This window comes from Metarhizium acridum (assembly GCF_019434415.1).
Source record: "Metarhizium acridum strain ARSEF 324 chromosome Unknown scaffold_31, whole genome shotgun sequence".
NCBI lineage: Eukaryota > Fungi > Ascomycota > Sordariomycetes > Hypocreales > Clavicipitaceae > Metarhizium > Metarhizium acridum.
The window spans coordinates 1,054,444-1,079,125 of NW_027094018.1; the positions used below are offsets into that span (position 1 = coordinate 1,054,444).

At 51.8% G+C, this 24,682-nt stretch overlaps 12 protein-coding genes across 14 annotated transcripts; 5 read left to right on the top strand and 7 right to left on the bottom strand.

Moving 5' to 3' along the window:
• Window positions 1-21: 21 nt before the first annotated feature.
• J3458_005148 (uncharacterized protein) lies at window positions 22-1,846 on the bottom strand. Of its 2 annotated transcripts, XM_066118624.1 has the most exons (2): window positions 1,148-1,846; window positions 22-1,035 (listed from the first exon to the last, which is right to left on the bottom strand). In XM_066118624.1, the coding sequence occupies exons 1-2, from the start codon at window positions 1,317-1,319 to the stop codon at window positions 341-343; spliced, it is 867 nt and encodes a 288-aa protein (XP_065976144.1). In that variant the 5' UTR covers window positions 1,320-1,846; the 3' UTR covers window positions 22-340. The 2 variants fall into 2 exon arrangements, with proteins under 2 accessions (XP_065976144.1, XP_065976145.1); XM_066118625.1 differs by having other exon boundaries at window positions 22-1,846.
• A 701-nt stretch (window positions 1,847-2,547) lies between these two features.
• J3458_005149 (uncharacterized protein) lies at window positions 2,548-2,799 on the bottom strand (the record flags this gene model as incomplete). The annotated part of the gene is made up of 1 exon (XM_066118626.1): window positions 2,548-2,799. The coding sequence occupies one exon, from the start codon at window positions 2,797-2,799 to the stop codon at window positions 2,548-2,550; it is 252 nt and encodes an 83-aa protein (XP_065976146.1).
• A 1,018-nt stretch (window positions 2,800-3,817) lies between these two features.
• J3458_005150 (uncharacterized protein) lies at window positions 3,818-4,810 on the bottom strand (the record flags this gene model as incomplete). The annotated part of the gene is made up of 3 exons (XM_066118627.1): window positions 3,818-4,382; window positions 4,447-4,700; window positions 4,778-4,810. 3 exons carry the CDS (start codon window positions 4,808-4,810, stop codon window positions 3,818-3,820), a joined length of 852 nt encoding a protein of 283 aa, XP_065976147.1.
• Window positions 4,811-4,891: 81 nt separating this feature from the next.
• J3458_005151 (uncharacterized protein) lies at window positions 4,892-5,251 on the bottom strand (the record flags this gene model as incomplete). The annotated part of the gene is made up of 1 exon (XM_066118628.1): window positions 4,892-5,251. One exon carries the CDS (start codon window positions 5,249-5,251, stop codon window positions 4,892-4,894), a length of 360 nt encoding a protein of 119 aa, XP_065976148.1.
• Window positions 5,252-5,660: 409 nt separating this feature from the next.
• SPB4_1 (ATP-dependent rRNA helicase spb4) lies at window positions 5,661-8,440 on the bottom strand. Of its 2 annotated transcripts, XM_007811757.2 has the most exons (2): window positions 7,920-8,440; window positions 5,661-7,846 (listed from the first exon to the last, which is right to left on the bottom strand). In XM_007811757.2, the coding sequence occupies exons 1-2, from the start codon at window positions 8,091-8,093 to the stop codon at window positions 6,140-6,142; spliced, it is 1,881 nt and encodes a 626-aa protein (XP_007809948.2). In that variant the 5' UTR covers window positions 8,094-8,440; the 3' UTR covers window positions 5,661-6,139. The 2 variants fall into 2 exon arrangements, with proteins under 2 accessions (XP_007809948.2, XP_065976149.1); XM_066118629.1 differs by having other exon boundaries at window positions 5,716-8,440.
• A 90-nt stretch (window positions 8,441-8,530) lies between these two features.
• On the top strand, window positions 8,531-10,353 carry DGK1_1 (Diacylglycerol kinase; the record flags this gene model as incomplete). The annotated part of the gene is made up of 2 exons (XM_066118630.1): window positions 8,531-8,595; window positions 8,748-10,353. 2 exons carry the CDS (start codon window positions 8,531-8,533, stop codon window positions 10,351-10,353), a joined length of 1,671 nt encoding a protein of 556 aa, XP_065976150.1.
• A 4,160-nt stretch (window positions 10,354-14,513) lies between these two features.
• Window positions 14,514-14,864, top strand: J3458_005154 (uncharacterized protein; the record flags this gene model as incomplete). Its single annotated transcript, XM_066118631.1, has 1 exon — window positions 14,514-14,864. One exon carries the CDS (start codon window positions 14,514-14,516, stop codon window positions 14,862-14,864), a length of 351 nt encoding a protein of 116 aa, XP_065976151.1.
• Window positions 14,865-14,901: 37 nt separating this feature from the next.
• J3458_005155 (uncharacterized protein) lies at window positions 14,902-15,775 on the top strand (the record flags this gene model as incomplete). The annotated part of the gene is made up of 3 exons (XM_007811755.1): window positions 14,902-15,212; window positions 15,357-15,509; window positions 15,694-15,775. The coding sequence occupies 3 exons, from the start codon at window positions 14,902-14,904 to the stop codon at window positions 15,773-15,775; spliced, it is 546 nt and encodes a 181-aa protein (XP_007809946.1).
• A 1,243-nt stretch (window positions 15,776-17,018) lies between these two features.
• J3458_005156 (uncharacterized protein) lies at window positions 17,019-17,756 on the bottom strand (the record flags this gene model as incomplete). The annotated part of the gene is made up of 1 exon (XM_007811754.1): window positions 17,019-17,756. The coding sequence occupies one exon, from the start codon at window positions 17,754-17,756 to the stop codon at window positions 17,019-17,021; it is 738 nt and encodes a 245-aa protein (XP_007809945.1).
• Window positions 17,757-18,983: 1,227 nt separating this feature from the next.
• Window positions 18,984-19,583, top strand: J3458_005157 (uncharacterized protein; the record flags this gene model as incomplete). The annotated part of the gene is made up of 1 exon (XM_007811753.2): window positions 18,984-19,583. One exon carries the CDS (start codon window positions 18,984-18,986, stop codon window positions 19,581-19,583), a length of 600 nt encoding a protein of 199 aa, XP_007809944.2.
• Window positions 19,584-19,716: 133 nt separating this feature from the next.
• Window positions 19,717-20,766, bottom strand: J3458_005158 (uncharacterized protein; the record flags this gene model as incomplete). Its single annotated transcript, XM_066118632.1, has 2 exons — window positions 19,717-20,704; window positions 20,759-20,766. The coding sequence occupies 2 exons, from the start codon at window positions 20,764-20,766 to the stop codon at window positions 19,717-19,719; spliced, it is 996 nt and encodes a 331-aa protein (XP_065976152.1).
• A 174-nt stretch (window positions 20,767-20,940) lies between these two features.
• Window positions 20,941-24,060, top strand: SEC18_1 (transport between ER and Golgi ATPase protein). The gene is made up of 3 exons (XM_007811751.2): window positions 20,941-21,545; window positions 21,613-23,482; window positions 23,536-24,060. Exons 1-3 carry the CDS (start codon window positions 21,229-21,231, stop codon window positions 23,869-23,871), a joined length of 2,523 nt encoding a protein of 840 aa, XP_007809942.1. The 5' UTR covers window positions 20,941-21,228; the 3' UTR covers window positions 23,872-24,060.
• Window positions 24,061-24,682: the final 622 nt, after the last annotated feature.

Genomic DNA, 24,682 nt, shown 5'->3' on the forward strand with positions numbered 1-24,682 from the left:
TGCCGAACGTTGTAACTTGTGGTGAGATTTTGACGTCGGGTGGTTGTAACTTGTCAGGGTTGCTTAGGTCAGCGGGTTTAGACTGTCGTGTCGGTGATGCAGCCTAAGCGTGACAACCATGAGATTACAGCTGCCTATTTTTATTTTTACATCTTCTTTCTTTTGTTGCATATTTTTACACCTTGGCTTTAGTTATATTCTATGCATGGCCTGTAATACTAATTGGCTCCGTTCGCTGTCCAAAATGCCAACACGCTCAAAAAGAGCATCACCACCAAATATCAAGAAGCCCAACCCAACATGCAAACAACACAACCCCATTCCCGCAAAATGGCTCTCCTTAATGGCCCCCCAGCCGAACATCATCCTCCCCGAGCCCCGAATCAACCGTGTCCCACGCCCTCGGCTTCCTCAACTCCTTACGGCTCAAATGCCCCGGATACACAACCCCGTACACCGCCATGGTGCCAAACATCAAGGCCGCATCAAAAACATACAGCGTCCACTCATGCTTCAGCAAATAGCCCTCCTTGCCCATGATGTACTCCACGACCCTAAACACCGACCGCACCAGAATCAGCGCGCTCGTCGCGTACAGCATCATCATGATCCTGACCCAGCCCGAGCTGGCGTCCATGCTCGCCGCCGACGGCCACCTCCTCATCCGGACGTGAAAAATCACAGCCGTCATGGCAAACAGCCCAAACATGATGATTTGCACAAACAGCCCGCCGAGGATGATGTTCTGTCCCGTCTTGGGGTCAAAGTTCTCGCCCGCCATCATCCCCCCTCCCGACGACTGCACCATGAACGACAAGACGTCGCCCAGCACAAAGGCCTTGGTGAGCCAGCGGATGGGGATGATGGAGTGGCGCTCGCCGTGGACGCTGCGCATGAGCCGCCCGAGCGTCATGTAGATGGAGGCGGCGAAGAGCGCGGGCGCAACGAGGATGAGCACCGACTGCATCAGGTACGGGCCGAGTTGGTCGGTGTTGTCGCGCGCGTACGCCCGGGCCGCGTAGCCTAGGAACTGGACTGTGGAACAGAGTCCTGCGTCAGTATGTATATACATATGTTGTGCTTGAAAGGCGTCTCATGGTGATGCTGTGGTCTCAGGGGAAACAGAGTCACTGTGGCGTCGACTTACACAGTCCGCCGAGGATAAAAGGTATGCTGAACCACGTCCTCGTCTTGGCCATCCGCCAGCCCACGAAGCCCGTTGCTCCCGCAAACAGGAACACGAATATCACTGCTGCTGCTGTCGACGGGACGTATTCCCATAGGTAGTAATTGCCCCTGAATGGTTTTAATTCTGCCATATTTCGTTTTTTTTTTTAAATGAAGACTAAACCCAGGGCTTGAGAAAGGCCAAAAAAAAAAAAAAGAAGAGGGCAGTAAGTAAAAAGGAAAGGAGGAAATAGAAGTCAATGTAATACGGAGTACTCTCAGGGGATCAAGAGCCAATGCTGAAAAAAAGGAAACAAGGCCTAGCTAAATAACGAGTGTATTATATACATGGCCGAGCTCAGCTTCAAACTATCCGGTCCTCGTCCCACCTCTTATATTTGACACGTTCGTGCGGCTTGCGTGAGCTGTAACCAGATATGGAGACTAGCGTAAGTCGATATGCGCGTATTTCAAGTGTTCAAGAAGACCCTGGTCACCTTGGAATTGCCAAATCCGTGTTTCCCTGTCCACCTATACGCGTATTCGCGGGTCGTGCTAGTGCTTACGCCCCACCCTGATTTTGGGCCTAGTACACCTTAACCTGCCACGCCCCGCCATACAATTTCACATACATTTCCCTGGCAACAAGAGGGTTATCACGAACATGCCTCACAAAAACGGAAAATCAGGCTGCAGCGACAAAGACTCACAATACGGTCGCGGGCGCGGTCAGGAAACGCTGTAAGTCGCACATAAACTCGAACAATAGGTAGATAAGCCACGGAGCAAGCAGAAGTATTAGGGTTGCCGGAAATTGAGCAAATTATCCCTTGAACACAGCCGGAAGAGCCGCAGCTTCGATGGATGACCCCTTGGGAGCCCGGGCAGCGTTCACGGCGGCAGCGGAATAACTGACGGCCCGTGAATGTGTACACATTCATCAAAACACCAGAAATCGCTTTTATAGGCGATTTAGGCCCTACTAGCGCTCGCTTAAGCTCATGTTATTGAAAAAAAAAAATGATAAGAGTTGAATTCAATACCGATTGAAATTTGAAAAAGTGGGCGCGACCACGTGGGTGTACAGTCTAGGCCATGAATGTTTAGCCAGGTGGGACAAAGAGGTATGTTAGGGCCAGAGCATTGACGAAAAAACTACACTACATGTAGTTTTTTAGTGTAGTTTATAGTGTAGTGTAGTTTTATAGTTTTTAGTGTAGTTTAACTATATTATAACAGTAGGATAACGCCTCTTAATAACTACAGCTAATAAACGTGTAAAAGCGCGACAAAGATTAGTTCGCGCCGAGCGTAGTTTTCGCACAGTTTCGCCCAATCTTTCAGCTAATGAGGTTCTTCTTACAGGAGAAGCAATACTACTCATCGATCCTGAGGCGGTTTCCGCCGGAGGTCTTTCCAGGCATACTTGTGGCGTTTTTCACAGTGTTCGAGCTGGCCATTGAGGAGATGGAACAGAAGTTTCGTGATCAGCTTAGCGCTTTCGGAGGGCATCGCCGCAATAGATCGTCTCGGAAACTTCTGCTTCACAGGTAAACCGCGCGTGTTGCCTTGTAGGGTGTTTAGAGCTCTGGAAACAATGGAGAGCTTGCGCAGAGGAGGCTGGCCGTACATCAATCCAGATGTTCTGGATGTCTGCCATGGTGATGGAAAAATCCACATAAATCGATGGCCAAAATTAAAGCAGGACCGACCGGTGCTGATGCATGTAGCTTCTTTGGCGTATCATTACGGTCGGGACGTAGCCTCAAATCGGCACAGTCAGCTGTGGTTTGCTGAGTTGGGTGGCCAGTCAATCCAGGGCATTGCGACGGCAGGCCGGTTTCTGGAAGAGGTGTTTCGCGAGCTTTGGATACCCGAAATAACGACGTTCATGGTGCACCAACTGCATCGGAGGCTTCGGCTTTGGCAAGAGCTGCAAGGTGGCAGCAGCCAGTTGACAGCCGAGACAGGAGCCGCGCTACGGGATGGGAAGATAGCGACGATTCCTTCCGACAGAAGTAAGCAAAACCGCCTGCCCGGCCGCCCCCTTTTCACCGTCCTCTAAGGTGCTTGCATTCTGACGTAAACTGATCATCACTAAATCCATCTGACACTGGCTCTCATCAAAGAAAACTCGAGCGGCTGGTTGCTGCTGGCATTATGCCTGGTATTAATTTAAGAAGAAGTCAAACAGCCGCTCATCAGATCAGACCAGACGTCCGGACGGGTTCGGGTTGGGACTGTGACAGCTTGGCAAGTGGGGACTCCCGTCCGGGGCATACCTCGTGGGCCAAGTCCAACAAGGTCTAAATGTCTTCACAATCCCTAGTCTGGATTATTTGTCGTCTGCACACCGTCTCCAGTTATTGCCAAGGGAAATCGGTCTGAGGAATTCAGAACGAAAAGCCCTGCTCCTTTTACCTCACACGAATGACTTGCCTAGGATAGTGTTAGATTCTCAGTGGTTACAAAATACGAAGGCTGGCCAACCACCTGAATTCATTCAGGTGGTTGGGGAGTAAAGATAAAAGACCTCAATTCTTCAAGTTAAACAAGAGGAGAACAGACAAGAATATATCACAATTTTTATCTCCATAATAGTGCCACCGTATTTCTGACAGATAGTAGGACTAGGACTAGGGTTAAATAGCTATATTGTACAAGATAACACATGCTTCTGATACCAAGGCGAAAAAACCTCTCTCGACCAACCAAGCAACTCATGCAATCCACTCAATACCTTAATGACACCTAGCAAATCCCGTGTTGACCCAAAGGGTTTTTCCGCCCAAATCGTCGTCGTTTCTCCTTCCCTCGTCGTTACATACAGTGACCACTCATGACCATTGATGATCACCCCCGGTAGGAACGGCAGCTCCGCAAGTCTCGAGGCCACATCCTCTTCTGCCCTGTTCTCGTCCACGCAATACAGCAGCATCGTAAGCTGCTTCCACTGCGACGCCTGCCACACCGCCAGCTGTTTTCGGGCCTCATCGGTAGAGGATGCCGCTTTCTTCGTTTCGATGCTTACGCAAATAGGATCGAGGACTAGGCTGGGGTTGTCGGTGTGGTTAACTGTGTTGAGTGGCAGTCTTCGGCGAAGGCGATTCAGTTTACTCCTGTCGCTACTCCCGAGGTTCAGGCAGAACACGAAATCGACTCGTTTGCCGGGTTCGGCGGTCGGAAGATAGTTCTTGATGATATCGCTGCTGGTGCTACAATTGTCATTAGCATCCTTATTCGCGCACCTAGGCAGGGAGAAGAGCAAGATGGACGAACCATTGCTCGAAATCCACCTCGACATTAGGCACTACCAGGTGACTGCTCCCATGGATCGCCAGGCGCATCAGCAGCGAATGCACAAGAGAGTTCCATGTCGCCTCATCGCTATTCTTCCGTTCGCATCGCGCCGCCCACGCTGCCACACTCGCAAGCTCGTCGTAAAACTCGAATCGGGTCGCTGCTGGAGGGTCTGATGTCGAAAATCGAAAGCTATCGTATGAGGAAATGCGATTCTCAGCCCCGAGGCGGTCCTATGCACATAGTAAGCAAGACGCATTCTCCAAAAAGACGACGGTCAGTCTTACTTTGAAGGCAGGAGGTATTACACGATTCCATCGCCAATGCTCGTAAACTTGGCCATGAACGAAGTGACTGTCCTTGGCGTGGACCTATCCAAGATCCCGATCTGTACACCATCATCAAACAAAGCTGTCGAGGCCAATCAATTGCGGGGCGACGATCTGCCAGATGCTGATGAGTGGGTTGCCGAAGATTGCGAGGCAGATGATTGTGAGGCGGCGGCCGATATGCGTGTCAGCTCTTGCCGCAGTAAGGGCTGATTGCCACGATTGGCCTGTCGAGGCGTTCGGTCATCTAGGTTCTCCGCGTTTCTTCGTCGTCTTTTCGGAGTCTTATCTTCTTCGCCCTCGGTAGGAGGAGGCGTCATTGGCGCTCGCCGTTTGCGATTATCTGTACGCTGCCTCGAAATAACCTTAGGATCGCTGACGTCGTCGTCCGTCAAGGCCGTTTGCTGGATCTGTGATAGCCAGAGGCCTATCGAGTCAGCCGAGCACTGCGTCATGGACGGCTGGTCTGCAACAAATGAAGTAGTTCTCGGCGGTGGGTTAAGGTCATTGATTCGACTTGAATGATAAGAATCGAATAATGCGTGTCTACGGCGTGGGGTTAGGTGATGCGTCGTCAATCACCGGGGTGACGACCCACCTTTCTACGACTACAATACCCCCCCTGTATGTTTCTACACGAGTGACCTGACAGGGTAGCTATAAGCAGGGGGTAGTACACTATCTATGATCTACATATTTTAAGTGGTAATATGTTAAGAAGGCTTACAGGGTTCACGATAAAGACCTTAACTTACTAAAAAAATCTCGGGAAATCTCAGGTACTTTTAATACCCACCTTTCTCTTATAAAATTATTTTTTATTGGTTATTACTCCCCCTGTTAGGTCACGCATGAAGAAACATTCAGGGGGGGGACTGTACAGACAAATCCAACTAAATGCCGAATAATCGTGCAACGCCCCGCTTTTCTGGCGGAGTACTCCGTACTCCGTTATAAAAATGTATGGTGGGGTGTGGGCAGCTGGCCACTAGGCTAAATCGAGCGGTAGTCGCACGAGTAGGGTTGGTAGCACGAATACATACTGTAAAATACGCGTATTTGCGACCAGCTTACGCGGTCGGAGGCCAAGGTTCGCGATAGCGTCTCGGATAGATCCTTAAATGCCAGGCTGATGACGAGTCCTGCATGCTGTAGGGCTGTCAAAAATTTTGTCTTGCAGCACGTACTCGACAGCATGTTGTCAGTGACTACAATCGTCAATCCCATCACGCAGGTTAGGTCCTGTACATGGGACAACCTTCGAATAATCGGGCTGTCATATTCCGGCTATGATGCACTGTGTTGGGACAGCATACTTGACTTGATACGGGTATATTGAAACTTTAATCGTCAAAGCCTTCAAACTCGTCGTCCTTGGACGCAGCCTTTGCGCGATTCCGCTCTCGGACCTGCTTAATGAGATCGTCTAGTTTCATCTTTTCCAGCTTCTGATCATCCGTCATGTTGGCATTCTTCTCGGCCTCTTTCTTCTTGTGTCTCTTCTCACGTCTCTCGTTCCGCTGCTCCTGCTGTTGGTGCTTGCCGCTCCACGCCTCATTCTTCCTCTTGCGTTTCTTGTCGTCCTTCTCGATTCCCTCACCGTTCTTTGCGGCTTCCATTTCTTCTATCCTTGCCTTTTCGCGCGTCTTTTCCTTGTAGGCGAATGTGTCCCAGTCCATTTCCACACCCAGCGTCTTGTCGCCCTTCCAATTCTTGAGCTCTGGCATCCTCGGCATTCGGAGCAGTCCCCATGCGTTTGCCAAGTCTATCCAGTCAAGATCAGAGACTCGGAATATTGAAGTTGCTTGGTGTGCGCCGTAGCTTCGCACCCAGCTCACGAATGCCTTTTGTGCTTTATCGTAGATGGCCCTGTCTGTTTTGGCGAACTTGCGTATTTGATCTACAGCAGCGGCAGCATCCTTTTCTGATATAGAGATTTCCGGCTTTTCCAATGGAGTAATTGGCGTCTTGCGAATTTCCAGGAACCGTACGTAGTCTTCTTCCCGTCCGGGGTGGAGCATGACGACTGCCAATCCTTTTCTTCCTGCACGTCCAGCCCTTCCGCTTCGGTGAATAAACACTTTGGGATCAGAGGGTGCATCAATTTGCACAACTAGATCAACCTGAGGAATATCAAGGCCACGAGCCGCCAAATCGGTCGTTAAGAGAAGAGTGGGAGAAACAGAGTTTAAAAACCTGTTGAAATTCTTCTCTCGCACCTTGGCCGGGTGTTTTCCATGTAGCGGTATTAATGAGAACTGGGCCGGAAGCAGGCCCGGCAGGACGTGTTGAAAGTAGTCGACGGCTGCACACGTAGACAGAAAGACAATCGTCTTTTGCGGGGTGATGGGCAATTTTTCAAGAAGTTGCGCCAGTGCCGGTAACTTTTGCGTCGCCGGCTTGATGAGATAGGCCATTTGCAGACTAGCCGGTGTCTTTCTATCTTCCAATACTCCACCGTCCTTCATCTTGACTCGGACTTCAATCCTGACGGGATTTCGCAGACCGACTCGAATAATCTCGCTCACGGCTTCGCTGACACTGGCACTAAACAGACCAGTACGTCTCTGCTTCGGCAAATGTGAAATGATATTCTGAAGGTCCTGTTTAAATCCCAAATCAAGCAGTCGATCCGCCTCGTCGAGGACAAGCATTTCGAACGAGGATTGGGGGCAATGGACATGCGGCGACGACAACAGTTCAACCAGTCGTCCAGGGGAAGATATTAAAACGTTCGGGCTATGGCGCATAAAGTAACTCAAGTCCTGGGCCGTAGTGGTCGTGCCTCCAACGAGCAATTGGGGTACAATAACGGGAGCTGTGGTCGAGGGTCGCTTCTCCTCGTCGTTGAGAATGGGTAAAATTTCCGCAGACGGCGGATGGAATGCTAATAATGACAGGAGGACGGAATGGATCTGAGCAGCGAGTTCTCTTGTAGGCGAGACAATGATGGCGGCGACATGGTGTTTTTTGGTCGGCTCATCAAGGCGCAAAATCTTTTGCACAACGGGTATTAAAAAGGATAGTGTTTTACCACTGCCTGTGACGGCCTAGGTAAGTCATGTCAGGATTGGTGGCACGACAAAACCAAAAAAGAATCAACTCGCAAAAACATATTCATACCTCAACCACAACATCCTTGTTGCCCAAAAAGTGCGGCATGGTCGCAGCTTGGACGGGTGTCATGTGGGAAAACCCCATGGTTGACACAGCATCCAGGATCCATTCTGCAAGTGGTGGTGTAAGCGCTTCCCACGCTCTGGGATCTTTCTTGGGAATGACCTTTCCAGGAGCCATGACGGACTGGAAATGTCAATGCTAGATATTGTCGCCGATGGAGGGACTACAAACAAAAAAGTTGTTGCTATCGCGAGAGGCTTGATCTTATCTGCACGTGACTACACAAGTACTTATACTTGCATTGCCATGTCTGCTCAGCGTGCATATGGGTATCTGCTACAGTATTTCCGGGTGATGATGGTGGCTCCGCCTCACTGACCGTCTTCAGGTGCTCGCGTGAGCACCATCTAAATAATTAGTGCGGGCTAACGGACACACGACCATCACATGGAGGCCTGTCTGCCTTTAATCATGGTATTTGTGTCTCATCACCATCATACACACACCATATGCGTAATCAAACACAACGATAGACAGGAGCACAAAAGAAAGCCCTCTCGTAAACGGCCATGACCATCGTACCACTTCGTGCTCTGTAATCACATGCCCGACCCATGACTCTGACCGGGGACGGCAAGCCTGTAGGCCCCGTCTGTTCCGCCGCGCTGCAGCAGCTTGGGTGTGCAAAATTTCCCACCCCCGTCGGCCTCCGTCTGCCAACACCTCCATCCCGTCTCTGCGTCACAAAAAAAAGACGACGTGTCCCGTGGTTCCCAAGGCTTCCTCTGTCACGGCTCTCTCATCCTTCTCTCTCTCGCCTTCCCTCCCCAGACCTTCATGCGCGCGCTGTCCCATTCCGGCCGCCGCCACTCCTCAAGCTCGTCATCGTGCAGTAGGGGACGCTCCCTCTGCTGCATCTCTGGACTTCACACTGGATCCGATAGAGTCCGCCAGCTCCCCTCAGCAAGGACACTCGACGCTTCATAGCCAGTCCGCCGTCGTTGCTCCGACACAAGGCTCGGAGCCTACGCCAACATCTCCGGCGCGACGGTCGCGCCTCGATAAATACACCGATTCGACTCTCGACTCCTCTGCTGCTGCTGCTGCTGCTGCTGCTGCTGCTGCTGCTTCGCCTGCGGCCGCTGCCGGTCCAGCCCAACAGCATCTTTGGCCCTCTCACCACGAATCGCTTCATCGCGTTGTCGTCGGGGCCGTTCGCTGCCCTGCCCTGCCCCCGGTATCCTTCACCATGTCTCTGCGTCGCAAGGCAGCGCCGTCTGTCCCCGACACACCTCGCGTCATCTCGCCGAGTCCCGACCCCTCGGAGCTCGACGCGGGCTACTCGGCACCCACGACCCGCTCGGCGGCCCGGAGAAGAATAGCGTCCTCTCAGCACTCGCAAGACGAACATCCCCAAGAAGACGATGTTGACGATGAGGTTCCCGGCCTGCGAAGGTCCCGCACGAGAAGTAGATCGCCGATCGATTCTCGAACAGTGGCCCGCATGACACCGAGCAGCTCCAACCTTGCCATGAAACCTTTGTCCAAGGAGCCTTCTGAAAAGGTCGTCACAAATGGCAAGATATCTACTTCGAATGGGCACCTGGCCCCTCCCCAGCCTGCCACGCCCTCGGGCTGGTCCTGGCGGGACTTTAGTCGCAGTCCCAGCCCTCTCGGCCTCATCCCCATCCACCGACACTGGCGGACATTCGTCCACAAACACGAGGTGCCTCGCAAAGCCCTCCACGTCTCGATAGGCTTCTTTGTGGTGTGGCTGTACACGACGGGGACGCAGACGCAGTCTGTTCCCCCGTATCTCATGGCCGGACTGATTCCCATTGCTACGACAGACTGGCTTCGACACCGATACACGGCGGTGAATAGACTGTACGTGCGCCTTTTGGGTGCGCTCATGCGCGAGAGCGAGTACTCGGGATACAATGGCGTCATATTCTACCTACTTGGCGCCTGGGCTGTCTTGTACTTTCTCCCCAAGGACGTGGGTGTCATGAGTGTTTTGCTGTTGAGCTGGTGCGACACGGCCGCCAGTACGTTTGGGCGCCTTTGGGGCCGCCATACACCTCGGATTCGTCGTGGCAAGTCGCTGGCCGGTTCCTTTGCCGCCTTCTTGGTCGGCGTGGCTACGTCATTCTTCTTTTATGGCTGGTTGGTCCCCGTTATCGGGCCCATGCCTGGGGACGAGAACTTCATGTTCAAGGGGACCCTCTCGCTCCCGTCTGCCGTGACGAGCGCTCTCGGTGTGTCTCGGGCTGCAGCTACCGTGTCGGGCACTTTGGCCTTGTCCATCATGAGCTTGTGGTCTGGTTTTGTTGCTTCTGCCAGTGAAGTGATTGATATTTTTGGCTGGGACGATAACCTAACCATACCCGTCCTCAGCGGCATTGGCATCTGGGGTTTCCTGAGGCTTTTCGCTTAAGCGGTCTTTCTTCAGTGTATTTTTGCCGTTACATTCGGCACCTATCTGTGAACATCTACTTGTCCACTTCACTCCACTAGATGTTTTTCTTTTTGTTTCTAAATGACCAAGATTCTGGGGCTTGTGCACATGGACATGGCCGGCGTTTTGGGGTCTTTGGATGTTTGCCGGGGGACTGGGGAACCGTCAAACGGGAGACGAATCAGGATACGTCTGATTATGGCTTGGCGGATACTATGAAGTTTGAGATATGGAAAGACCAGACCTACTTTATCTGTAGACAGATTTCTTTATATACACAGACTAATCGTTCAGCTAAGAGACCATCAGAAGTCGTATCGTAGGAACACCGTGAATAACTGCTGCATGGGACAAACCCGTCCTTTCATCAGAGTCTTATCGCCTTCAAGAAGACCGACTCTCGTTTGTGCTAGGCAATCTTGTAACTTCAGTCCTAAACTTGAAAGTCACCATGCAGCAGACGCCAGGAGTGCGTGGTGAACTGCATGAATGACGGGCAGTATGCTGCGAGAGCCAACTCTACCGAGCTGGCGCTGGTATAGTGCTCGTGCTTTGGGGTCTGGAATCCATCGTTTCCATTTTCAAGCATCTTCAGTGACCTCACTGATTCTTCGGGTGAACACGAATGTTCCGTTTCGCCCACCCCCTCCCCCTCGAAAAGCACATCGCCCTTCAACAATGGGCAGCCAGCAATCAGCCTTTTCCCTGTGCTGTCCACCAGGACACGTTCGACTATGCATGCCAAGCTTGTATGGCTGGGGCAGGGATGTCCCAAGTAGCGGTAAGGCGGTGTCACGGGCACTTTTACACTCCTCCTCCCTGTCAACTTCACTCCCCGGAATCAAAACTAACAGAGAAGGTAGCCAACTCGCATGGTGCATTGTTTTATCCCACCCAATAGGTATATGCAATAGACCTCACGGAGTCTAGAAGTTGGTAAAGATTTGTCTCGCCGCAAGTCCTGCCCTGTGAGAAGATGCCCCATCATCAAGTTCTTGCAGGAGTTCTTTCTTCCATGCATGAGTTGTCCCTCTTCGCTGGGAGGAGGCGTGTGCGTCCACACCGTGCCATTCAGAATTTCCACTTCCGAGCCCTGACCCTGCTGCTGTGTTGTCCCTCGGGATACATCCCATCACGTCAACCCTTGTGCCGCACAGGCTTGTGGTTTCCATCAGTCGCTCGTCGGCCTGGCGAACCGAATTCTTGGAATATGATGGCTTGTTTCCTCGTTCCCAGCCAACCAATGCTCAAGACATTCTGAAGGTCCCTTACCACACATGTATTTTCAGAGATTATGGGGTGCGTCAGTGTCCTCTGTCGCAATTGGGGGGTCAGATTGGGTCAATTTCAGTTTGTTAGGAGGGCGATGCAACTTATTGGTCTCTCGAATACGCCACATGTAGCTTTTGCCAAAGTGTCGATAAGGGGTCTCCGGCATCACAAGCACGAGAAGGGTCTATGAGATGTTTCTCACTGGGTGTACTGGTCCAAGTCGATGGGGAAAAAAACACTGTGGCCCGCATGCTCGCTCATGAGTATCCATTGCTATAGCGATTTCTGCATGAGCTGGGGCGTCGCGGCTAGTTGCTTCATGAGTGGATGGATGGATTGAGCACGAAAGAGAAGTCTGGTGGTCTTGCCAGATGTTATGGACTTACACACCCCTACATGGACCCCTGCCATGTGCGCCAGAGACTCGGTAGGTATATCCTATCCCCAAGTCGTCCAAGGGATTTTTTTTCTCTATCCGACTAATCGGGTGTAAGTGAATGACAACCCGACGGTGTCTTAGTATGTCGTGGTGAGAACACAAGATCGTTGGCTTTTCTCTTTTTCCCCTCCCTCTCATTGTTTGGCAGCGGGGGAGGGGCGGATCGAAGAACTCGCAGAAAACATTTTGCCATGCCTTCTCAGGTTTCCAAGCACGCATCAGCCAATCAAGTTGGCAAAAAGTCTTGGTCGCAGGGTTAGCTCAATTGCTGCTTCCATGACCCCGGGATCTCCGATTATTTCCCAATAGACCAGTGGAAAATTGGCGGAGGTGGGTGGGCAGCAGCCAGTTGGCAGAATGAAGGGGCCTCACCCTACATCCCCAGGATAGATCGTTGAGCTGGTGAGCAAAGTACCGAAGATGTCTGGAGTTTGGTGATTAACAAGGAGCAGGGTCATTACATTCGGATGCTTGAGTATGGGAAGCTTGATGTGCAATGTCGGTGCCATCTGTACGTACGTACATACACAGGTACTTGTCAAGGATCAAATGGTTTTATGATGCACAGCGGAAGCAGCGAGATGACGATTGACCAAAGCGTCAACCGTGCAGTTAGTTACTGCAGCTTGTTCGATACAGACGTTGACCTTCCGTTTCAGCATTGATGGCTGTATTTGCTAAGCAGGTGTCTTGGGAGAAGCTGGGGACGTGTCCACCTGCAAAAAGGTTCCTGTAGCAGGGCAGTCGGCAGTCTTCGCAGAGCAAAATACCAGACGTCAATACGGATAGACTCCGTCATATTTCAATGCAACTTGACTTTGCTAGACACGCCTGGCAGGGCAGCACTTGTTGAGGGCACATCGTGGAGCCGCAGCCGCAGCGTCAGCACCAGCCCCAGCCCCAGCCCCAGCAAGCAGCAGGCCGCAGCCTCGTCACACATAAGCGCCCCGGGTTGCTGGCTTTCGGAGAGTTATGTGGTTGTTATCTTGACAACGCATCATCATCCACAGCACGACGGCTTGTCCGATTCAACGCACATGTGCCTGAACCTCGTTCGAGTGCTCTGTGGCCAATTCTGGGCCATGTCATCCACTCTTCACTTGCGCATCCAAACCACTTGGTGGACAATATGCGGCTGCCAGCGTGGGTCCCGAGGGTGTGTACCATCATTATTGATGGCGTTGTCGATGCCATCGATGGCATGGAGCCAACGCCCAACGCCCACGTTATGCTGCTAGGAAATCCAGTGCTGCTTTTGGCTGTTTTGAACCAAGCTGGCCTTGTCGCGCTTGTTTCGGGTGCGACACTGGATAGCAACACGCACGCACTCACTTCACGACTCCATCTCCTTCCTCCCCCTTTGGTCCTCCATGTACGTCCCAAGTTGGCCTTTTTGCTGCTCTGGCTGCCTTGGTATTGGTCTACTTGCCACACACCAGCTCGATTGTACATGCCGCCCTGGGCTTTTTTTTTTTTTTTTTTTTTTTTTTTTTTTTTTTTTTTGGTTCACTTTTTCACGTCCACCTTCGTACGAAAGAGACCAAACACAAACACAGCCTTCGGTCACTTTATTGCCGTCTGTCTGTCACCTGCTTCTCGGACCATCTCCTTGATCTCCTTGAGCCCTTCGTCTCTGATCATGGCTTTTCCCTGCTTGGCTTTGGGGTGATTGGAAACCCCGTCTGCTAGTGCAGCCACCACTTCATTTGGCTTGATAGATAAGTCTTTGTCACATCACCAGCCAATTTTATGAGTTTCGGTGGGCCGCGTCTCCGTGCTTGCCGTGTTTCTCTGCAACTGATTGTATCCCACCATGAACACTCCGTACATTTCTACTACCAGTTGACCTCCAAGTAAGTGAGTACTACATGTGAGGTATGTGCAGTACCTGGGTGCTCCGTACTGCTGGCTTCTAGTCTCCGTGGGAGCACGTTTTCCCCTTCATATGTTCTTGGAAACGGCCAGTCTCCGCCGATCCGTGGTCAATAAAGTGGTCCTTTTGCCCCTCGGCATATGCAGTCTCCTTGTCGTTGGTGTTGCCGGACTAAAATGTAAATCCCACGCCCATTGAAGCTTGGAGGAATTTGCACCGCAGGCGCACGTTCGTGTCTCCGTTGGTCAATGCCTGCTTATTCCCACCCTCCTCGTCCCCTTGATGGTCCGACGTGTCCATGTCGGCTGCTGGTCCCCGAGGTCGTTGGTTCATCAGTGTTCCCAAGTACTGTACCATGCCTGATGGCAAGGCCGCGAAAAAGCTACGCTGTTCGAGGATATCGCTCCACCTTCACGACCTTGCCGTCTCGTCGTTGGTCCGCATCATGCACGCCCGCCATGATCACCTCGTCGGCGGCTCCAATGCCCTCAGATGATACTTGTCCAGTATCCTTTCAAGCGGGGTATGGTGATAATCGTTCTAACGAATAGATGAATGTTGTCCTGTCTGCTTCAGTTGGAGCATAGTGACCGGGGAGGGTCCGGGAAAACTATAAAAGGGCCTCCTGTGTTCAGGATGAGTCCATTTCCTTCTTCCTCTTGTTTTATTCTCTTCTCATACGTCTCCCAAGCAAGTCTTGTTCTTCCTTGCAAAGTCTCATCATCGCCAACCAACTCCCACTGTTTTGTGTGTCTGCACAACCCTACTATCAAGTGTAACATCACAGCCATTCACAACATCACCCCTTGTCGCAACATCATCGTCATATCGTCATTCCAGTTCTTGCTCGGAACTGAGTTTCTAGTTGTCACACATCCACAGCTTGCAGCTTCGTGCCAATATTAAAAGACCACAGATCAAGGCCTCCATCAACACACCGACCATGTCCGGCCCATTTCCAACAGTGTCCTACTCGATGCCAATGGCGGTTCCGGGAAAGGGCAACCAATATCCCACGTACACTCATTACTCGATGTCTCCCCCGGAATGCGACGACGACATGAGTTCTGCGTCGGGCGTTCCATCCTACAGTAACAGTGGATGCACGGGTTCTGCTAGTTACATGGGCTCAAACGACTATGACAGCGCCAACTCGGCTAGTGGCATTGATTTCCAGGAGTACATGCAAGATCGTTTCGCAAATTCGTTCAATCCCATCCCACTCGACCGTAGCATGGCGGTTCAAGCGCAAACGTAAGTGATTTGCCCCGCGAACCCCGGATGACGGCTTTTTTTGTAAACCTGAATGGGTAGTCCGTCCCAGCACGGCGACATCAGGGACTACAAACATAGAGCTTTTACATGTATTTGTTTACAACGCTAACTGGGCGTAATCAGCTCCGGAAAGTTGAATGCAAAGCACCGCGAACTCATGGACCTGCAAAAGCAGGCACAGGCTCGTCTCGCCAAGACGAGGGAGCGATTCCAAGACGGAATGCGAGACGCCCGCGAGGTGCGGGGAGATTTGGAGTGGACACAGAAAAAAGTCTCGTAAGTGCATGCTCAACTTTGCCTTGGACAAAGTCCTCATGACGTAGCGACGCCCGCCGCCTCGGGAAATGAGACAAGGCCCCTCGCCTGTCTTTGTGTCTTTACCCCCACGAGCCAGCGTTGCTTCTGTAGGCGCTTCGTTTCAAGCAGCTTGTGAAGCTAACTGACAAATTTCTCATCTCAGATCACTGCAAGCCAAAGCTTCTCGTAAGCACCCCAAGGAGTATCGTAAGGCTCGCGAGCGATATCCTTCTCCCGACTATTAAAGGACATGGCCTTTTTTTCATTTTCTATGCTCTGCGGTGTGCGATTTTCATTATAGTTTGAAGCGATCAAAGAGCCATTTTACCTTCCGACATATCTCTCTCCTTGGTCTAGCGGCAAATTCAGCAAAAAGATATTTACACGGCGTTTCTACGTATGATAGCTACAAGGAGGGTTTATGTACTATGCGCGCCATGGCGTTTACACATAGTACCTTATCAGGATATTCCTGTATCAGATGATGTTAAAATTGCGGCGACAGCGCGGCAATCTTGCATTGCATTGGCGCGCGATCCCTTGCTGCTTTTAATGAGTCCCCCTGGCCCCGAGCGGCAATTAGGCGCCGACTTTCTGTCCTCTCCACAGCGATAGGGCGTGCGGGGGGTTGAACGGTGGCTATTTCACGAATTTTACGAGTTATGATTGGATGGGAGTTGGGGTCGGATTTTGGCATCTTGCAAAACCAGGTACACCTCGCTCTCTTGCGTCTGGTGGGAACCGGCATCTATTCTGGCGCCTGGGCGTGTGGACTGAAAACGGAACGGCAGGGCGCTACAAGGGGGCCCTGCTAACCCAGCAGATCGGTTCCAGCTGGTCGGGTGCCGTAGTGTGATGAGAAAGAACGATGATGGCCGAAAATGTCCCGAATAGAGAATCTGAGATCACGAGGGCCGGCACAGAGGGTGAAAGTTGTGACTGGTGGACAGGGACCTTTCCTATTGTGGTGTATGCTGCTCCTCCTGGCAACGGCCGTGAAGACAACAATCTTTTCATACTTCTGTACCTTGCAGCAGTACATAGTGTGTCCTAGATGAGTGTCTCCATAGCAAGACTCTCACATAGCGTACAATGGATCGACTGAATCTCAGGCTCCTCGCCGACCATGTGTCAGTGCCAAGACAGGTCCGTCCTCCAATGAAAGTCGCATAAGCATCAACGATGAAGGCATATCGTTGTAGAAGCCCCGGAGACATGAATATCATGTGATTGGCCCTGGCACATGACGGATTTGTCGAGACCGTTCCTGGACTAGGAAGCTGTTGTAGTTGGGTGGGTCACGTGACCGCCTGGAAATCAAGCTTCTGTCGCTTCGTTCTCCAGGCCTTGACAAGGCAAAAGCTTGTTCAAAGATTTTCGTATTCCAATCCTTTGGAGCAAAGCAACGTAATGAGACAGTCCATTTGTGATCTCTCTCGTCCAACTCTTGCTGGTGATAGCATCGGCACCAACAACATGCCGCGTCGGTCAAACACCAGGTGCTGGATGTGCTTGTCTGGCAACCCAAGTGCCCATTGACTCAAGACCCATCCTCCTTTCAAGGCGTTCCCATGGATTCTCATTCGACGTGCTATCGTAGTAGCCCTCGTACCAGACTGTTGAGCCTCCCGTTTGCGACACACCATGACGACCTGGAGACTGCATTGGTGATCCGGCAGAGTCTGTTCCCGGGGCAGGACGGGCTGGTAAGCCGTGATGAAGGGGATGTGCTTGGGGTGCCGTCTCTCCAGAGCGCTCTTGGGGCGTGCTCTCATGTCGGTCTTTTTCGTCGTCCAAGTCGATCTCATCTGCATTTGCTTGCGCCCCTGGTTCCCCTTTCGACATGCTGCTGTGGTTTCCCAGCGGCGTTGAATTGGATCCCGTTGGGGCAGCTTGGGGACCAGACAAAGGCTGTGCGACTGACGTGACTGTGTCCACGGCCGGATTATATCGCCTCTTCTTCTGGGGGCGGTCCTGCGCACCAAAGGTTGAGAAGCCCATGGCGGCGGCCATGGCGGCTGCGTCGACGTCTGCTCCTGGATCCATCTGTGTGTGAGGAGCCGTTCCGGAGCGTGTGAGTTTGAGCGCGTGATGGAGCTGGATGTTCTTGACTGCAAGTGTGAGGTTGTCGAAAGGGAAGATGGAGGAGGTGTCGTGACGTGGTTTTGGATGGACGGTTGCTTTGATTCGGGGCCTTGGGGGTGGGTTGGGGGTCGACGGCCTCATTGGGTGGCACTGGGCGGAATGTAGCGGGCCCTTGGTCCTAGGACCAGGCACCTGGGGCGCCGCAAGCCAGGTCCAGGACGGTTGTAACTATTCTGCATAACTGCTTCTTGGGGTTTTTCCGAAAAAATTTGGCCAAGTTTTACCATGGTACATGTAGACTCAGCCATCTTGACTCACACCTCATTCTGTACACTCAAAGGTTTTTAAACGCCAGATACCACAGAGAGTCTACGGCGTCAACAAGGTGCTCTCAACACACGAGCTGGGTTCAGGCCAAATCTCAGTCCAACTCGCCTATCTACCCTCGAACATCTCGCCGGACCCAAACGCCAGCACTAAGTGCCGACCGCCAAGCTATGGCTATTAGGATTCAACCCAACGTCTTGTTCAGTAAAAAAAGTGCTCCGTTTCCAAGCCCTGTATGAGCATCGTCGCGTTGCCACAAGTCTTTATCCCCCTAGCGTTCGAGATGGCCCTACAGACACTTCCGAGCGTACGGAGAGCGCTGACGGCCCGGAATGCTGGCGGTATCGTGAGCAGGGATGTTAGACAGTGCCTGGCTCCCGATTCAATTCACGATCCGGGGGTGGAGGCGGGCGAAGCTTGCATCTCGGGCGCCGGGAGGGCTTGGGATGTGCTTTGTCAATGCTTGTGGGCTTCTGAAGGGTGGTTGGGGTGGTCAAGGTGCCAAAGACAGCGGGTCGGGACTATACCTGCATAAAGGACGGAGTCTGTACATTTTATCTGTGTAGCCACCCCGCACAGCAAAACATGAATAGTTGTGCTTCGTGCTCCGTAACGAGGTGAGCATCAGGGTATCATCATTGACAGATACAGCTGAGATATAATAGTAGCAATCTGGTTGCTATATATCTGGCTATGGGACTGGCACTACACACCTAGGTAGACCAACGGCGGGCGGCACATGGCGTCGGGTTACAGTGACTAGTTAACTTACCCAACCAAGTCACCGGATTATACCTCGAATCTGTGGGATTCCGGTGGTTGGTACGAACTAGACCTTAGTTGCGACGACACGACTTGAATGTGTCGCAAACATATCTCATTCTTTTGATAAACCGCCCTTCTTCCTGGAGCGTTCCTCTCTCTGCTCAGTATTATATCCAATCCCTCTGTTTAAGACATTCACATAACCAGGGGCATGGTCTGACACAGGAAACCTCTCTCAATTGACAACAACCTCATCTCACAACCAGCACAAGCGCCATGGCCGAACAAACCCCCTTGTCGCTGGCCCTCCCATCAAAATACATATCCAAGTACCCGAGCGCGTCGAACAAGTCACCCGCTCCAGATATCAAATGGCTCGCCACAACATGGACCGTTACCCACTCCACGCTTCACATGTGGCGGTCTGCTCGCAACGTCCGCATCACGTACAAGCCTCTCCCTTCCAAGCACGACGGCAAATTGCGCATCGACGACCTGGTGGAATACGAGCCTACCAAGTCGTCGGGTGTTCTCAAGACAGTCGCGGGGATTGATACTCAGTCCGCAGACGGAGGGTGGGACTGGAGGGGGAAAGGCTGGCTGTTCTTCGTGTCGAGTCATTGGGAGTTGCTTGGCTGGGGCGAGGCCACGAACGCGGAGGGGAAGAAGGAGAGGTGGGCGGTGACTTGGTTTGCTCCGACCGTGTTTACAAGGGAAGGCGTGGATGTGTATTGTGATTCCGAGGAGGGCCTGAGCGAGGAGACTCATTCGAGGATCGAGGAGGCGCTGAAGAAGATGGATGCCAAGGAGATTGTGGACATGACTGAGAAGTATATGAGGGCTGTTGAGATTAAGCTCCCGCGGGTGCAAAATTGAAGAAGAGCGGAAAGAGTTTGGAATTGCTAACTGGAGTGGTTGATTATTACGGGCTGGTAATTGATGTGTTGATACTAGGTATATCTATGTAGGAAAATCAATACGGGTATCCATGTTCCAGCTCTTTGACTCGTTAATCATGACGGCGGTGACGAGAGACCTTCTCGCGAGAACGGGAGTCGCGGCGATGTGACCGCGCTTGATCTCTGTCCCTTCTTCTCCCCCTGTCCCAGTCTCTATCATAGCTGTCGTCTCGGGTGTCCCTAGACCGGTGCCGTCTGCTCTTAGACTTTGGTGATGCGCTCCGCCGTCTTGATACTCGCTCGTCTCTCTGCCTGTGCCTCTCCCTTTGCCGTTCGTCTTTTCGCATCTGACGCATCTCCTCCTCCCGCTCTTCCTGAAACTTCTTCCGCTCCTGTTTCAACTCTCTCACTCGTGAGGCGCCCTTTTTCATCATGGCAAGGGGATCGCTGGCGACTATTCGATTCGCATCTCTCTCCCTCCGTCTTGGATCGTCGTTACCCCAGACATCTTTCAGCGGCGCATCCTGCCTGGCGGTGTCTGCTTGGGAGTACCACGGACTGTTAGTTCCATGCTTGCCAGCCGCGTTGGAAAAGCGCATGGTATATTGGTCTTCATATGCCCGCCTCTTCTTTTGCGCTTCCCTCTCTGCTTCTGGGTTCTTTTCGCCGTGTGCCCTAGTCTTCTCGTCGCCAAACAGATCAATATGTCCGCGGTGGTCCACAATCGGCGCCGAGCTCGTTGGTTGTCGAGACAGTTCCAGCGATCTGCTTGCGAGGTCTGTCCTCTCCTTCGCTACACGTAGTTCGAAGTCGGTGTCATCCTCGCCATGGCGCTTTCGTTTTCGCCGCGTGTCCCCATGACGATTTGGGTCACTCTGTCTGCTTGATTTTCGCGGTACATCCAGGTCATTTTGTGCATCGTCTTCTAATGGTGGCGGTACTTCGCCTCTGAGTATAGCCAAGCGGCGCTGCGCGTCGATTTCTTGCATGCGCTGCTCCTCTGCTTCTTCTGCTGCCCTAGCCGCGGCCTCGTCGCGGCGCACTCTCGCAATGTTGTCGGCATTATAGACGTTCCAGGACTTCTTCCCCAAGAGATGTCTATTGAAAGTTAGTTACGTCTCCGAGACTCTGCAGGCCGGGGTGTTTTCTTACAAGGGCATGATGGAATGGTGATGGGAGATCTCCAAGCATGGGAGTGAGAACTCGAAGAAATTGCCGCCAGATACACGCAAATGAGAGCATGAAGTTCAAGGATATCTCACAAATCCTGGACTATTTTTTCATTCAAAAATGATTCCAGGCCGACGACTAGCAGCTCAAAGCTACTGCGGCCGGTTCAAATGTTCCACAATTACTCCGGAGACGCGCTGTGACATAATGCACTAAGCCCCATTGAGCACTGTCCCATGAAACCACCCTGAGACTCGCTGTCAACGCCCCTCCAGTTCTGAGGTAGCAGCTAAACGCTCCCAACCCTCCAGGCATTCATTGCCACAACTTATGACCACGTTGCCTGCCGTTTGTCCTCACTTTTGTGTATTTCTTCTCTTACTACACCCACGCGAACTCTCCTCTTGCAACAAATCGATAGATCAACAACCTCGAGGCACAAGTCACCCGCAATGTCTAGAGTACCCCCAGGCGGTCCCGGCAGACTGCCTTACGCTCCTTCGTTACCAGGCAGCAACCCTCGAATGCCCCCAAATCAAGGACGACCGCCGCCAGGAAGCTCGTACGGCGTGGATCCATCTCAAGGCTATGGGCCGCCTCAAGGTTATGGTGATCCTCGCATGAGCCAAGGGTCTGGTCCCCAATCGCCTGGAATGCCGAGATACTCAGAGAAAGGGCCGTCTGGGCCGTCCGGTGCTAGAAGGGTCACCCTGAGAGTTGAGAAGGTTGCCGACAGAACTTTGCAGTCTCGCCTGATTTACGGCAATATGTAAGCTATCATGATATGGCCGATCTGCGTCAACGCTCTGGGCTTTCAACTAACTGTTGGGCTATAGATGCGCCGTTGCGCCGGAGGACTTCCCACCGAATCGAGACGGTACCGACCTCTATATCCTCGTGCGAGGTGGCCAGCCAGAAGGAGAATTCGTCATCACAGCAAGGCCTGTACCCGGCTTTCCTCAAGGTGGCATTAGTCTCTCCGACCCTCAGCGTTCTTGGTGTAATATCACCATTCGCGACACATTCACCGGAGAACTATATGATCCCTTTGCTCAAGGAGGGAGGGCGTATTTGGGATCCGTTGATCTAGAAGTCGGCTTCGCATCACCCAACAAGAGAACAGACGTCCCTTACGATGAGGATCATCTGGCAGCGCAATTCTCTGACACCTACGCAAACCAAGTTCTGGCCCCCGGACAGAGAATTCTAATGGATGTCCGCAATATTCCACTGTTGATTGTTGTCAAGACAGTCGGGCTTGTGGACCTTGCCATGTCCTCAGATGACCCCAGCAAGCAAGTCTTCCGAGAAGGACATGCGAGAGGTATTCTCACCAGTCAAACAAGAGTGTTGTTCCATCGTGATGGTAGAAGTGATTTCCACATGAAGCCATCTATGAGCAAGCCCAACTCCAATGCCATTTTGGCTCCAGATTTCAAGTTTGAGGACATGGGTATTGGTGGTTTGGGTGACGAATTCTCCACCATCTTTCGTCGAGCTTTCGCCTCTCGTGTGTTCCCTCCCGGCCTCGTGGCCAAGATGGGCATCCCACATGTCAAAGGAATGTTGCTTTACGGTCCTCCCGGTACCGGCAAGACCCTCATTGCCCGCCAAATCGGCAAAATGCTCAACGCACGTCCGCCAAAAGTCATCAATGGGCCTGAAGTTCTGAACAAGTACGTGGGACAGTCTGAAGAAAATATTCGAAAGCTATTTGCGGATGCCGAGAAGGAGTACAAAGAAAAGGCCGAAGAAAGTAGTCTTCACATCATCATTTTTGACGAACTCGACGCCGTATGCAAACAGCGTGGATCGGGCGCGGGAGGAGGTACTGGCGTTGGTGACAGTGTGGTGAACCAGCTGCTTTCCAAGCTTGACGGTGTCGACCAGCTGAACAATATTCTGCTTATAGGAATGACCAATCGAAAGGACATGATTGATGATGCGCTCATGCGACCTGGTCGTTTGGAAGTCCATATTGAAATTTCTTTACCGGATGAGGAGGGTCGGTTTGACATCTTTAACATCCACACTGCTAAAATGAGGGAGAACAACATTCTTGATTCCGACGTCGACCTAAAGGAACTCGCAAGCATGACCAAGAACTACTCAGGTGCCGAGATTAATGGTGTTGTCAAAGCCGCAGCATCATTTGCATTTTCGCGCCACACAGAAGTCGGTCAAATGGCTGCTGTCAAACAGGACGTTGCCAGCATGAAAGTCAACCGCGCGGATTTCATGCTGGCATTAACAGAAGTAAAGCCGGCATATGGTGTGTCGGAGGCAGAGCTTGAAGATGCTATCGGTCTGGGAATCATTCGGTTCAGTCGATACATCGGCTCGACTATCGACGAGATGATGCGGGTAGTGGGTATGATCAAAAATGACCCCAACAAATTCAGCACCTCTGTACTCTTCCACGGTCCCAAAGGCGCAGGAAAGACTGCTCTTGCAGCCCATATTGCCATGCAGTCCGACTTTCCCTTCGTCAAGTTGGTTACGCCGGCAGATCTTGTTGGGTACAGAGACGACTTTGCCAAGAAGGATTATGTCCACAAAGCATTCGCGGATGCCTACAAGTCACCTGCCTCAATTCTCATCCTCGATGACTTTGAGCGTCTGATCGGCTGGAACCCCATCGGGCCTCGTTTCTCCAACGTTATGTTGGAGGCTCTCACTACCCTCATTGTTTCCAAGCCTCCTAGAGTATGCTTTCCCCTTTGACCAGTTGAGAGAATCTCTACTCACACGTGCTCTAGAATCACCGCCTCCTCGTTTTCGTAACCACATCCAAAGCTGCCGTACTCAAAATGCTCGAAATCGACACCGATTTTGCAAAGAGGGTCGCAGTCCCAGCTGTTGCTGACGCCGAAGAGCTCGCTACTGTCTTGCAGGAATCACGTGTCTTCAATTCTAATGATATCGACCAGGTGGTTAATTTGGTACGGCAGCGTACGGGATCGGACAAGGTTGGAATCGGTATCAAGACGATCCAGGACTTGATCTTCGAGGCCAAGGCTGGAGAATCCAGCAGCGATGTATTAGCAACTTTTTCGGAGCTGTTACTTGATAACATTCAGGGCATAAATCTTTGATAGACATACGGAATGGCATGAATGAATAGATGGTAGATGATGAAGTTGTTAGAGCTCGCAATATGGGTCATTGCCATTGAATGGTAGATAATAACACTTTGTTCTTTGGATTATGGTTGAGGACTCCTTCTTATGAGCGCCTGACTAGAGAAATGCCATTTAAAGGCACCAATACGTGTAGAAGCCAGGGCGATGGTGCTGTTTAGCTTGAACTAATTGATTGGTATTATTGGAGAAAGTCCCCTCAACTCCAAATCTCTAGTAAGGAATCGCGCTTGGTCTGATGCACAGGTGTGGCGAGCGCCATTCGCCAACTACCTAAGCGCCCTGTGCTTGGAACCCGGTTGGGTGCGACTTCAGTAGAAGCCAGACACGATCCAGGCCTGCTACTCAAGTTGAATAGTTATACATATATGTGCATGGTGCACGGGACTTCGCTGTGTCCTTATTCTACATTTTGAAACTGATTTCTACCTCGCACTAAACATTCCTTTCTTGTAAAAATGCTATATAACGGCTAGCTTGTTACTGGCTGGATGTATTCTACTTTACGTCAGATAAGTACCCCCTCCATAAGCCCAAGGCTTGCACGAGAATAATGAATAGAAAAAGAGGTTTACCAAAATGTAAAAGTATCCACCCCCACCGCTTATGCAGGTAGGAACATGGCGAGGCTAGGGATAGTCAAAGCGAGAGGTGAGGGTCCGTATATACATGTATATGTGCGTGAGGAAAGCGTAGCAAGGGCAAGGAAGCTCTTGATACTGAATGCTTGCCAGGAACCAAGTGCGAGAGAGTCCGCCTGCCACAG

Coding starts and splice junctions, on each gene's coding strand:
- SEC18_1 (XM_007811751.2), top strand. CDS start 21,229: ATGTCTAGAGTACCCCCAGGCGGTCCCGGCAGACTGCCTTACGCTCCT. Junction 21,546..21,612: donor CGCCTGATTTACGGCAATAT/GTAAGCTATCAT, acceptor GTTGGGCTATAG/ATGCGCCGTTGCGCCGGAGG. Junction 23,483..23,535: donor TTGTTTCCAAGCCTCCTAGA/GTATGCTTTCCC, acceptor CACGTGCTCTAG/AATCACCGCCTCCTCGTTTT.
- J3458_005148 (XM_066118624.1), bottom strand. CDS start 1,319: ATGGCAGAATTAAAACCATTCAGGGGCAATTACTACCTATGGGAATAC. Junction 1,036..1,147: donor TTTTATCCTCGGCGGACTGT/GTAAGTCGACGC, acceptor TCTGTTCCACAG/TCCAGTTCCTAGGCTACGCG.
- SPB4_1 (XM_007811757.2), bottom strand. CDS start 8,093: ATGGCTCCTGGAAAGGTCATTCCCAAGAAAGATCCCAGAGCGTGGGAA. Junction 7,847..7,919: donor ACAAGGATGTTGTGGTTGAG/GTATGAATATGT, acceptor TGACTTACCTAG/GCCGTCACAGGCAGTGGTAA.